General features: G+C 40.2%; 1 protein-coding gene across 4 annotated transcripts in view; it reads right to left on the reverse strand.

Annotated features, from left to right (window-relative positions):
* vps13b (vacuolar protein sorting 13 homolog B) overlaps positions 1–13,681 on the reverse strand; it is a 267,108-nt gene that overhangs the window by 221,714 nt on the left and 31,713 nt on the right. For all 4 annotated transcript variants that reach the window (XM_076148413.1, XM_076148410.1, XM_076148411.1 and 1 more), the window contains exons 10-16: positions 11,687–11,809; positions 10,356–10,493; positions 8,794–8,881; positions 6,208–6,393; positions 3,746–3,915; positions 3,081–3,278; positions 840–964 (exon numbers count right to left, since the gene is read on the reverse strand). In XM_076148413.1, coding sequence (XP_076004528.1) covers positions 840–964; positions 3,081–3,278; positions 3,746–3,915; positions 6,208–6,393; positions 8,794–8,881; positions 10,356–10,493; positions 11,687–11,809 — 1,028 coding nt within the window. The remainder of the gene's footprint in view (positions 1–839; positions 965–3,080; positions 3,279–3,745; positions 3,916–6,207; positions 6,394–8,793; positions 8,882–10,355; positions 10,494–11,686; positions 11,810–13,681) is intronic.

Below are 13,681 nucleotides of genomic sequence, written 5' to 3' on the forward strand. Positions count from 1 at the left end.
TGAACTGTACGACTCTCTGGAGATGGGAAACATCGAGCAATTGTCAGAAAGAAAAATAACATCCGTTTGACATCTGAATCCACTATTTGAAGCAGGCAGGACAGAGAAAAGGAGACCTCTGGAGATCAAACAAGCAGCTAGCAGTCTCTTATTAGGACCAGAGAGCAAAGAATCAGATTCCGTCTACAGACAGACATACAGACCGACTCCCTTACACACCACTCTGAATAAAGGCCTTGTGGTTCTCTATGTTGCCAGCTAACCACTGCACAGCAGATACAATGCTGACCTGGGGAAGAAGTCAAGAGATGTCAAGACCATCTGCAGCTCAATGACATGTTTAATGCTAACTAATGGGGGTAAATCGATTCCCAGGCTTGTGCTTCTCTACAGGTCTGCTTTAACAAGCACGTTGACCTAAACGTGTGACAGGGAGGAAATAGTGTGTGTATGTGTGCGTGCGTGCGTGCATCTGTGTGTCTGTGTGCGCGCTTGCGTGCGTGCATGTATGCGCGTGTGTGCGTGCGTGCATGTGTGCATGCTGCATGAAGGGTTTCCAGATTATTCCTTTACCCACACTTCCACACATAAACCAAATACAGAAAGTCTTTTTTACCATCTTTTCCTAGGGAAAAGCAAACTATCGTAAACATTTGAATGATTAGCATAAATATGCTAAATCCCAGCTAGGACAAGAAACGTTGTTTCAGACGAACACACTTAAAGAAATACTTATATATGTTAAATTTTGTTTTGTTGGAATTAAAATGGAAATCAAATCAAAGGCAATTCAGTGCACAGAATTAGATGGAACAACCAAACAAGTGTTGCCGACTCACCATTGGGCAGGCATCTGTATCAGTTTGCCGTAGAGTGCAGTACTGAAAGAAGGGATGATTGGGATGAGAGGCAGGAAACCCATTGCACTGTCCTGGCATGTCAGGCCTGCCTGGAACCCAAAGACCTGGAAAGAAAGACAGCGTTAAAGGGAGAGTGAGAAGAACATAGAAGGCAAAGGGGAACGGGGAGAGAGAAACAGAAAGCAGACATGGAAAGTCACAATTCTATGGATGAAACCATTTCCTGGATTCAGAGAAAAACGTCACCAATGTCATTTCTCATTGGGTTCACAGCTTCTGAAAAGACAAATGGTTGTCTTTTTGAACTAATTTTAACCCATCTATCTTCAGCAGAGCAATCACAACTTAAATTCATGCTTTTACAGGACTGAGGGAGACCGACATGAAGAGCAGAACATCTTATTAACCAAGTTTACTGCACAAACAGCTGTCCACAAGTCTGGGAGACAATGTTCTCAAACAGCAGCATACTAAAAGAACTTACAAGAACAACAAAACCATCATGTATGCTATATGCAGGAGACCAATACAGAGGTGAGGAACTCTCCCTTGTGGTTTTGAACTGACTAGCAGGAGAGTTGTGGTCACTGTAGTGTCATGTAAGGAAGACATTGAATTGACATGCCTATGTCTTAAACACAATACAGTTGGCACCTGGTGTATTTAAGTCACAAGCTCCTGCTCCACGCTATGCATAAGACTAATGTGCTAAGACACATACCACACTACAACCTCAATGTATACATTTTGTTAATACTGGACATGGTGGATGTAGTCCTATTTAATATTGGAGGTACTGGATGATGGCTGGGCCCAGCTGTGACAACAGCAACTGTCCCAGACGCAGCTGCTACAGGCACAGAATAAATTCCAATTACTGAAAGTTTAACTCTGACAAGCCAACGCACACTACAGCTGGCTAAGAGCAGACAGACTTCACATTGGACCAAACAGAAATGATGATTAATTCAGAATATACACCTGGCCTGTGGGTGTAGTGCTACACACAGCAGCAGCATATCCAGCTGCACACTATGTCAGATACAACTGAGGTCATAAACCAATCTAGCATAAAACAAATCCTACTTTGAAATGCAAACTTGAGACTATATTGCTATAAATCGTTTCACTGAAATGTTTCCTTTTAGGGGATAAACTATTTAATTGTGCTTAATTTTCAGCCACAAACTAGTATGAACCATGTGAATGAACCATGTAGCTTTAGTTTGTGCTCATTTAGCATAACTTCCTGGGTGAATTGCGACTAGAATAACCTCCAACCTGTCATGATCCCACTGTCAAAATCCAAAAGCAGAATTGGGAGCGTGGCACATACTGATGTTGATTGGTTTAGTAGTCAGAATAAGCCTTGGCCACTACCTGGTTGGGCGTTGACCCTGTGGCAACCCTGTGATAAGAACTATCAGCATGCCATCAAGCAAACATACTGCCTTAGAAACACACATCCAGGTCCTACCAGGCCAGATTGGGCTGCCCCTGATCACTGCAGATCTGTCATCCATGCATCCCAAATGCTGGAGTATCTGAATTTAGGAAACTCATCTTAAAATGAATGATGCAGCAATGCTGCAAATATTCAGGCGTGTTGTCAACCACAGACATTGAGGTAGAAGGAAAATCAAAAAAGCTGAAAGAACAAAACTGCGTTGAACTTTAGACTTAACCGTTTACAGTATGGAAGCAACAAACAGTATGGTGAACATTCAGGGCATGGCTTAACCCTAACCCTCATCTTCACCTAGAATCTAATTTTAAACAATAATCTAATATACAGACAAATGACAGAGATGCTAAATTAATATGAATTTAAAACCAATTAAGTTTGTAAAATACGCTAGATTATATATACAGTACATATCATAAGTGCACACGCAACTGCTATGTCTGGTTGCTATGCTGATCGCTTTAACTTTATCAAGTCGTCCATGACAACTATTGGTAGGTGGTTTGCTGAAATCTCAGGAACAGCCATGCATTTCTACATAACATCCTGCATGAGTAGTCATCAGTCTTTCTTAATCAGTTATCTTCTCCCACACTGTGCAACCGTTTTTGTCATGTTACAAAATGCATTCCATTTATTGTGAGAGAGAGAGAGAGAGAGAGAGAGAGAGAGAGAGAGAGAGAGAGAGAGAGAGAGAGAGAGAGAGAGAGAGAGAGAGAGATGAAACTGCACTACAAAATACTGCCCCCTCTCACCTTCAGGTAGATGTGTGCATAGCAGTGGTGTAACAAGTTGTCAGAAGGCTGGCTGAGACTGCTTACAGTGCTGACCAACTCTGGAGCATACATGGGCACAGAGTGTTCAACATTCACCCTCTCCACCTGGAACTGTAGAGCTGGTAGAGGACACACTGGCTGAAACACTGGCACACTGACTGCCAGCCCTGGTGCAGTCTGGGAGATTACAGGATAGATACACAGGACACAGAGAAGAAAGTGAACAAGTTTCAAGTGAACAAGTAAAATATAAGGAAGATGTTCTAACTGGCACAGATAAGTGGCACAGCCTAATCAGACTCAGTTTTACCCCCTAAAAAAAGAGTTCTCTGATTTTTAAAATCCACATTGAAGCTCCAAAACTGATTTGATTCCCACCACAAATAATTCATGTGTTCAGTGCCTTCAGTTAACCTAACTGACTAAATGCCATTTTAAAGGAATGTGTGTGAGCAAGTCAGCTTTTGTTTGAGCTGTAGGGACACGGGCTGTAAAAGGATACTTGATTGTGACCCTGGTTCACATGCTTAATCACATTAATGGGCTTTATAAAGATCCACTACAAATTATGCTGTTGAAACCATTGTCATTCTAAAATAATTTGAATCTAAAGCTGCTTTACTGCTTTCTGTGCGGTACACTACCTTGTGCCCCATTAGGATGGGCATGAGTGTATGCAAGAGGTTGAACTCCGCCATGGCAACAGTGACAGAGACTTGAAGAAGAGTGAGACAAGTGAGTCTGGTTGGGATGAATTCCTCCAGGCCTGATATCTCCTCCAGAGTAGCTGGACCATGGCTCTCCTCAACCACTTCTACAGAGACATAGAAGAAGAAGAAGAAGAAGAAGATCAAGAACCAGCAACAGCTGATACACAAATAAAATACACTTGCACTATAAAGTGGCTGTTTCCCAGTAGCTTTGTTCTTAACATTCACATAAAATCCCTCCTTCAGTGGAAAAACACAGAAACATCCAGGAAAGGCAAACATTGGAGTGAAGTAATGCTATCTGGAATTGAGGCAGCACCCATCAAAGTAAGGAGTGACTAGAGCACTGAATCACCAAATCAAGCCCAGGGTCTGAGGTGGACTAAACCTAAGCTTTGGTTCTGTTGGACTATTGCCATCACCCAGGTCACAGGTGGGCCCAATGCTGTTTGGCCCAATGCTGCAGCGCACATCCAATTAGGCTACTACCGCTTTGTTCAATGAAATTGCATGCCAGGGTTCAATGTTGAATGTTGAAAATGTATGCATCACTAGGACATATAGGGTATAGATGTTTTTAGGCTAATGAGTGTCTATGTACTGTAATTTATAGGACAAGGCAGCTCAGGCAGTAGATTAGGTCATATAGAAATCCTATGGGTAGTGATTTGATTCCTGGCCCCCCCTTAGCCTTACTGTAGCTTTGAATTGACAGAAATAAACTGGACTAATGCAAGGAAAAGCTTGAAGTAGATTTTAGTAGTAGTAGAAGTTTTGGATTTATCCTGTGGGTTAATTCAACAAGAAGACCAACAACTATCTGAACACACTCTGAATGTTCCTGTTCCAACAGATCCAACTGTGCTTTTTCATTCTCACATTGTTCTTGAGCAACAAACACAACTGAAGACACAGTATTTTGCTTGCTGGACCTTCTGCTCTAAATAAAACAAGATCTTACAAAACATAAGAAATGTCAGCCAATTTGGCACTCTGTCCACAGCAGGTTTTTCTTGAACTCTTGGCGTGGGTATGGCAAGGAGTAGAAAAGAGGAGGAGAGGATGACTAGAAAGATTATCATGTCTTTGACCTCCAGATCCCTGCTTCTCTTCTGGCAGGTACACACACATTCTCTATTGCCCTCATGGAGGGGAGCTGGGGTAGTACAGCAGTTTTCACCCAAATCATTAACAGACCAGATCTCAGCAAAATCTCAGCACTAAAATCATCTTTGACACTTGCACTGTGATGAATCTATGATAAACTAGGATGACCTGTCTAACCTTGTCTACATTAGAGTCAACAACCATCTTCTAACAGGGGGGCTAGGAATAATTACAATAGCAATTTAGGATTGTATTTGTTTTGTGAGACAATATATTTAAATTTCAAATGTAAATATCATTAATAGCCTAAATAAGTGCTGAAGTATGAGATTGAATTTATTTACCAAGCCTTTATCCAGGGACAAATACTTTTTGCAATGTGTTTCTCAACAGTAAATATCTGGACATCTAAATGTATTTAAATAATCATTTAATCAATTGATATTGTATTTCTTTCACTGCTTAAGGACACGCTTCTACTAAATGCTTATGTTATATATGTTTTTCATACAGCATACAAATGGATAGGCATGTAAAGAAAAAAGTACTTTTTATAAAAGCAATATTGTGCAATATTTTATTAATTCATCTGTGATAGTTAATAATAATAATAATTTGTGAATATATTGACTTTTCTATCAACTCTCAATGTCTTAATCCCCCCTTCGTTTCTAAGTATGTTGACCTTTCACTAGCATAGACCCGAAAGAGCAGACGTATATATAGAAACAGGAAGGAACACAGTGACCTGCCCAGCTCCAGTCAAAAGCTCTACAATAATTATCCCATCTTTTATTATCTATCACAGATGCTGAAACAACCGAAAACTACGGATGTTATGGTTTCACAAAAAATTAAAGTTATTGCAACAGATATTACACATGCACATTCCAACATACAGCTTTCACAACATCCAGGGGATGAGCTCATCACTAGCTGTGCAGGGCCTATCGCTAACAAAAGGTGTTTGGCTTAACCTCCAAAGCCCGGTCCAAAAGGTCAGTACTTTCATATACAGATAGATGTTGAAGGACGGGTTGAGCAAGGAAATAACAATGTGATGAGGATACTGCAGCAGAAGTGCAATGTTGTACAGCATTTTGAGTCAGGGTGGAATCTGAATAGAAGAGAATGGCAAGGCAAAGCAAGGCAAGGCAAGGCAAGGCAAGACAAGACAAGGCAAGGCAAGGCAAGACAAGACAAGACAAGGCAAGGCAAGACAAGACAAGACAAGACAAGACAAGACAAGACAAGACAAGACAAGACAAGAAAGGTCCATGCTGTACAACCTTGCTGTGGTTTGCAGTAGGGCTCATACTCGCGATCCATAGCACAAGTGACCATCTTGAGTAGACGGTGGACAGCACTGCTGTGTAGCCTGATGTCCAGAGGTCCCACCACTAGTCTCTTGATGGAGGTTTCTTGAACCGGTGGCACTACCTCTTCGATGCTCAACCCTGAGAAGTCTTCAGAGCCTACAGACCAAGGAACAAACATATTTCAGATATTTGTACACTGTGCCTGTATGTTATCGCAGTTAAGAAACAGTCAGAGCATATATTCTGTGGACTGAAATGTGTGTAAAATACTTTATTCTAGTCATTTTGCATGCAATTCACGGCTATCACACACAATTGATATTTGTCTTGCACCCCCTACATATCACACACACTGCACTACAGGGGGGTGCAGGGCAGCCATTCTACGGTGCCTGTGGAGCAGTTGGGGGTTCGGTGCCTTGCTCAGGGGCACCTCGGCAGTGCCCTGGAGGCAAACTGGCAACTCACCAGCTACCAGTCCACTTACTTGGTCCATACGGGACTCGAACCGGCGACCCTCCGGTTCCCAAGCTGAATCCCGATGGACTGAGCTACTGCCTGTACTATATTGATTGTGAATTTATCCAAAGACAATACCACCAATAACTGAAACGATAGGAGGGAAACTGTAAGTTGTAAGGAGCAATTCATATTTTCTTGAACCAATGGAATGATGAATATTCCAAATATCTATTTCTATCACGTCTATTCATTAGTTGCAGGCCCCTATTCCAGAGGTCTACTTTAATGCCAGCAATAAACTGAGAGAAATCAAAAATAAAAGAAGGGGGCGGATGAATAGCAGAAAGCGAGAAGAGGACAAAGGGTCACAACTTGCTTTATTCCCATTACATTACATTCCACTGACACACTGAACCTTCTGCCCGCTTTGAAAATCAATACTTTAAATTTCATTTTTTTTACGAGAGAGAGAGAGAGAGAGAGCGAGAGAGAGAGAGAGTTAAACTACCCCACTGACTTTGAAACTTTATAAAGTGCTACGGGCAATGCCACTTCCCTTTCCCTTCTTCAGTGAGATTTGGCTGCAATGGATTAGACCTAATATCAACCATATGACTGCAGTTAGAGCGGCCAGAGGAATGATGAGGACGTTGAAATTAGCCGGGATTTAGACGATTTCAAAGTGACTCAATTTCCCAAGATAAAAAAGTTTCAATCTGTGACTTTAATGTGATGTCAATAGTGAGTGTGACCTGGGTCGCTTAGTATTTCCTTTGACTCAGAGTTTATGTTGGACCTGTAGGAATTTGAACTAATTTGTTTGGTTGACACTGGATCTGGTCCGTGTCTGAGACGACGAGAAACACTGACAGAAGAGAAGCATTCCAATTGGCAAGTGTAACCACAGACGTCCTACAGGAGAAGGGAACTGACACTTATCCTGCTGTCAGAAATGGGTTTGACAGCTCGGGATGACAGTATCAATGTTTTCTTTAATTTAGATTATTATCTGTTGCTGACAGCATGAGGAAACAATAGGCCAGTCAGAGAGAGGCGGAGGTTAAGTGAAAAACAGGGAGGCAAAAAAACAAGCCTCTTAATAAATCCAATTATCTGATTAAGTCTTCATTTGACTGAAGTAGTTTTTCTCATATGTTAGGACTATAAATTTCTTTAGCTGTTGGTATGAAAAAAGCCACATCACACTTGTGGGACATTTAATGGAGACTTGAAATGGTTGTTTTACCAGACACAATATTTTTATAATATTCCAAAAGTCCAAATCGTCCATAATCAATAAAGATGAATTAACTTTGTTCCAGCTAAAATCGGCATAACCAAATGATGAAAGGGTGCAAGGAACGCATTTACTCGAAGGAAGAATTGTCGCCTGGCCACATATTTGCATAACATCCATTGGCTTTTGTCCCACACTCTTTGAGCACGTAAGACAGATTTAATCTTTTTTTCACAGCCAACGTCATATGTAAACAGAAAGCAGCTTTGAAAAAAACCCTCATCATTCAGTCATGGAAGCCCAGAGGGGGTCAGATACAACATTTCACCTAGGGAAAATTGAAGGGCCACTGCTTTATCTCTTAATGGGAACTTCAGATCTTTTAGACTTGAATAAACATTCTTGAATGTTGCAGGTGAGGAATGAGTGATCCCGCCCGTCTTTAGGCTTCTGCCAGAAAGAGTGACACTTAATTAGGCAAGAGGGGCCTATTCACTTTCTCAAGAGCTTACAGGTAGAGGGATGGGGGACACAGTGTATTAACAAGCAGAGTGGAGAGAGAAACTCAAATACATGTCAGAGCAGACTAAACACTTCTGACAGCTGCCCTCCAGGTAAGTTTGGGGTGAGAGCAAGGACAAGAAGGGTCAAGGACCAGGTGGGCGCGATTCAAACAAGACAAACCCTTTCTTCAAGTCTCCAGGGGGCTTGTTTGACAGAAAAGAGACAAGGGAGAGGGGGAAGGACAGAAGGAGAACAAGATAGATAGGGAGAAGGGAGAAAACAGTACAAGGCAGAGGGAGACAGAAAAGAGAGAAGAGGTGAGCAAACACGGTCTGGAATGAATCGAACAATACCTTTGCCGCTGCTGTTCTCCATTGTGTAGAGATAATCCATGTAGAAAGCACCAAAGCGCTGAATGCCTGCTATCTCTGTGTAGGTCTCCTGTCAAACACAAGCAGAGTCGGGTAAACATGGCAGCAAGGGAGCAAACAGACAGATAGCCTTTAAGAGTAGCAGTGACTGAGGTCATGGTAGATAGAGCAATGGGGGGTTTCTAAAGGCCAATATTAACATTAACATCTATTTACAAATACTTCATTGGAATGGAATTAGATATTTGATTATCTTAAATGAAAAACAACACTATCGCAAAATTGCCTAGAAAGCTTTTCTCTCTGGTGTTTGCGTGTGTTTGTGTGGGGAGCAGAGGCAATGTGAGGGACGAGGCACTTCAGGTGTGCTTTATCAGGATTTACAGCACATGGGTGTGATGGCTGTTGGATGTTGGCTATTTGAAATACACATCTTAAATAAACAGTAGGCCTTATTCGAAACAAATCACAAGACTTGAATTACAGCTGAAACTTCCATGTGGAATGTTGTGTGGAAATAAAATAAGCGCAGAAGTGCAGCTATCAAAACTACAAATGTGACACTTGAGAATAAAAAGAATAAGAATGCTATAATAAATGGAGACTAAAGCATGTGGTAACTATGTCAATAAAATGCCAGGCTTAGCTGTGCCTTGATTTTAGCACCACTTGAATGTATTTTCATACCATAAGCCCTTATTTACTGGCCTGGAAGTCAAGAGGTATTGGCTTGGTGCCAGTAAATATTCAAAGGTTATCATCTAAATGCTCTCTTCTAGTAGATTATTTTTCTACATCAAACCACAGAATGCAAACACAGAAAGCATGAGTGAGCTAACAAGAAACAACCAATATATACAAACTCCACCTAACAGGCACACAGTTTTAACACCCCCGCCACAAAGCGACCCACTAGGTATCAAAACAAAGATTACAATAGAACCTTATCAGCAAGGCAGGTTAATAAGTAATATTTATCAGGGAACCTCTAATATCCCTGGCATGCTCTCGGATCAAAGCCACAGGCTAGTTTCAAAACCACTTATGAATTAACACTAAAACCTTTGACTCCTTAGACTTTCAAGTATGGATGGATGGATGGATGTCCAAACAATTGCTTCATTTAGGGGTCATGAACATTTGTGAGCTGAGTCAACACTCAAGCTGTGATGGCTGATGAAGGGAGCAGAGGCTTATCAGTAATAATGGCTTTAACACTACTAGAGAGATACTGGGAACATTCCTCCACTGAACACAGCAACAGAGACAGAAATAAAGTGTAGAAGTAGAGACTTAAGGGGAAATTAGAAAAAGTAGACATGTTTTTATGTTTTTCCATGTCTAAAAATACGAAACATTTGCCGTTGTGACAGCTTTCCGAACGCTTGCTGTAAAGACATCAGACATCAGTTAGAACTGACTTGAAATAGATTACATTCAGGGCAATTGATATGAACTTAGTTTTTAGTGGGGTTTTTTTAGTTTTTAGTTAAGAAGTGGAGATACTGTTCCATTCTTCAGTTCTTCTTCTGTGTTCTTTTTACCTTGTGGTTGGTGGTATCCAAAATGAACTCCGCCCTTACTCCATTATTCTCTGGACTGCGGTAGTCAAACAGAGAGTTAGTCAGGTAGGTCATTCCTTTACAGCTTAGGCTCTCCCCACAGCTGAAGAACACTGCATCCTGTGGAGAAACAGAACACGAGACGTAGAAGTGGCAGTAAGAGTGAAAAACAGAGGAAAAAGAAGAAGAAGAAATGAAAGATTGAGGCCTGAACAATGAATGGTTGAATGGTTTCTGTACCCGAAGGCATAAATAAAAGAGAAGGTCTGAAAGTATGAATGGTCTGAAGGAAATTTAAATAGATTCTAATAGGGATTGGATGAAAACTCTCTCCATGTGTGTAACTGTATGTGAAGAAGCCCTATCAGCTGGCAATTTGAGTGACAGGAGAAATGCCTCCATGTTTTCCATTTGTTTGTAAACACAGGTGGTGAAGAACACAGAGCCAGAGTCAGGGTAACAGCTGAAAAGGCCTGAAAGCTACATGTTGAACAAGTGGCTTTCACGCAAAGCCCCTATCTCCAATCTGAAGACGGAGCGACCCACGAGTGGCAGGAGAACTGAGAGTTAAGATGAGGAAATTCAGGACCAAAAATACCTCAGTTTCTTTGAATGAATTGTTAGTGAAGTGTAAAATTTGTGGAAAGTTTTTGGAATTAAAATCTGCAACAGCTGAATCTAGAGTGAAGGGCTGTCACTAAATCAGCTTCAACCTCCTCAGCTCTAACAGGATGCAACATACACACATGGGGACTATTCTAACCTCCTTATATCTGTGGAAAAGGTGCCTGAAAGATTGAACTCTGAAGGCCAGAAAATGTTTGAATGAATCTCTACCTGAGAGCAGACTGCCAGAGAACTTTAAGCCCTGGTTAAAGCATCAAAATGTCGCCTTATCCCAATGTCCCCCATTACGTAATTTTTAAATATTGAAAATACATTTTTGAAAAGGCAACAATTCCATATCCATTCACACATTGATTTAAATGGAGCCCCAGAATGCTGTACTGTACATGAGTGAATGGTAAGAGCAATGTCAAGGCATTGATTTCAGACATATATGTGGCTAACACAGAACATGAATTGAATGAACATTGAATTACAAAAAGGAAGCAGGATCACATTTTCCCATAAACAAACCAGACCACATCTCTGCCTCCTCCTAAAAGTGGTTGGGAGCTCCAGAGGCCACAGGAGAGATGGTTTAGGTTAAAGAGATCTCTGGGTTTGTAGATTCTCTCTTTTAATCTAACTTTTTTCCCATCTTTTTGGAGTTTTGCTATCTTTTCCTGAGGTTTTGTGTTTGTCTTTACCTCTTCGCGTCGGTTCATGTTTTCCTCAAAGTCCCGCACTCCCATGATGCCTTTCAGGCAGAGTGCCCGGCAACCCACAAAGCCGATCTGACAGTCAAAGAACGGCTCCCCCTTCATCAGCACCTGGAAGAAAAGGCAGAGGAAGACAGCTCAACCACAGTTTTGATTTAGAGATCTCCACATGAAGAAGAATGTGGAAACTGGATAAACTCTGGAGCACTTCTCGTTCAGTGGTGAATGTTTGGAAGACTATTAATTCCTTAAAAAATCCAAGTAATTTAAGTTGGCAGGGTGATAAGGGAACCTAAGGGGAGCCATGAGGATGGCGAGGTAGGACCAAATTTAGCGTGGAAAATACTGAAAATACCAAGCATTCAGAGCTCTTCTTCTCCAAAGTGAAAACACAGAATATAAAACGCATTTAAGCCATCCATAATAAAACTATAACCATAATAGTAATTTACAGTAATGAATTTGACTGAATTACCTTTTATACACCCAAAATGAATGATGGTTTAAGGCTCAATTTCATGTTGACTTATCGCAAACCAGGTTCTCCACCATTACCATTTGACACTTTATTGGTTTGTGGTGATGGTGGTGAGGTTATGGGCTCATTTCAACCTCATGAGAAAAAGTCTACATCAGACAGCTTCTTTTTGTGTGTTTGTGTGAGTGTGAGTGTGAGTGTGAGTGTGTGTGAGTGTGTGTGTGTGTGTGTGTGTGTGTGTGTGTGTGTGTGTGTGTGTGTGTGTGTGTGTGCGTGTGCTCCCCTGAAACCACCAACGAGGAGTGGCTGCCCTTTGTACACCATGTATTTGCCTCACACAGCAGACAACTAAAAGCTTTGGAGGAGAAAATCCCTTTTAACCCCAGCCAGGTTATCAGAGAAAAATATTTTTTTTTAAATATTTTCTACACCTGGGGGGATATTTAAAACAATCAGAAATGGGCTTGGGACTCATGGGCACAGTATTCACACAGGTTACAGATGAGTGACCTGGGGAGACTTAATGTATTTAGGGAGCATGTTAAAAGCAACCTTCTCACACAAAGAACAATGTTCCAGGTACAAAGTTATAATAACAATTAGTCTTTTTTAGTCAGTATGATAAAGAGATTTATTTTGGGGTTAATGAGCAGGACTACTACTACTACTATGACGGCATGACATTAATTAACAACCAAATGAACACATGATTAAACTATAAATCTATAAAATAACAAACACTTTGGACAAAACAAACCATATATCAAAAATCTAAATCCCATGTTTTGTGTAGTTGTCCTTCCTTGTTGATGTTTCCAGGTTAATCTTCTGCTGTGAGGTTTGTTTGTTTCTCAACCAAGTTTTTGAGACAACTGAGTTGCACCATAGAAAATGTAGCATATCACATCCAGGCTTACAATCAAACATTCCAGCCAAAGTAGCATACATTCAAACAGAAATGATGCCTGGGGACACTTACACAGCAGGGGAAATAAAAAATTAAAATAAAAAAATAAAAAAGAGTGCATTGTGCTGACGAGAGATCCCAGGCAGATTCATGTGAGGAGAATCCTACATCTAAAATATATCTTCTAAATTATGACCCAAATAAGTTTGAGTTAAATCAAACTAATTTTCAGTGTTATCCTGTACTTAAAAATATTGATTATCGGGAAAATGTTTGTTTTTTATATTGGATAGCTGTAATAGGAATATATAACATATATTGTATATATATATATATACGAATATGAATATGAATATTAATATATATATATATATTATATAATGTAATAAGCTCTACATATATATATATATATATAGCAACCTATGTATATATATATATATAAATATATATATATACATACATACATACATACATACATACATACATACATTATATTACATTATATACATATATATATATATATATATATATATATATACATATATACATATGTATATATATATATATATATATATAATGTAATAAGATCTACACCTCT

This window comes from Genypterus blacodes, unplaced genomic scaffold (genome assembly GCF_046128005.1).
Source record: "Genypterus blacodes isolate CSIRO-AG114 ecotype Tasmania unplaced genomic scaffold, CSIRO-AGI_Gbla_v1 ptg000040l_1, whole genome shotgun sequence".
Taxonomy (NCBI): Eukaryota; Metazoa; Chordata; class Actinopteri; order Ophidiiformes; family Ophidiidae; genus Genypterus; species Genypterus blacodes.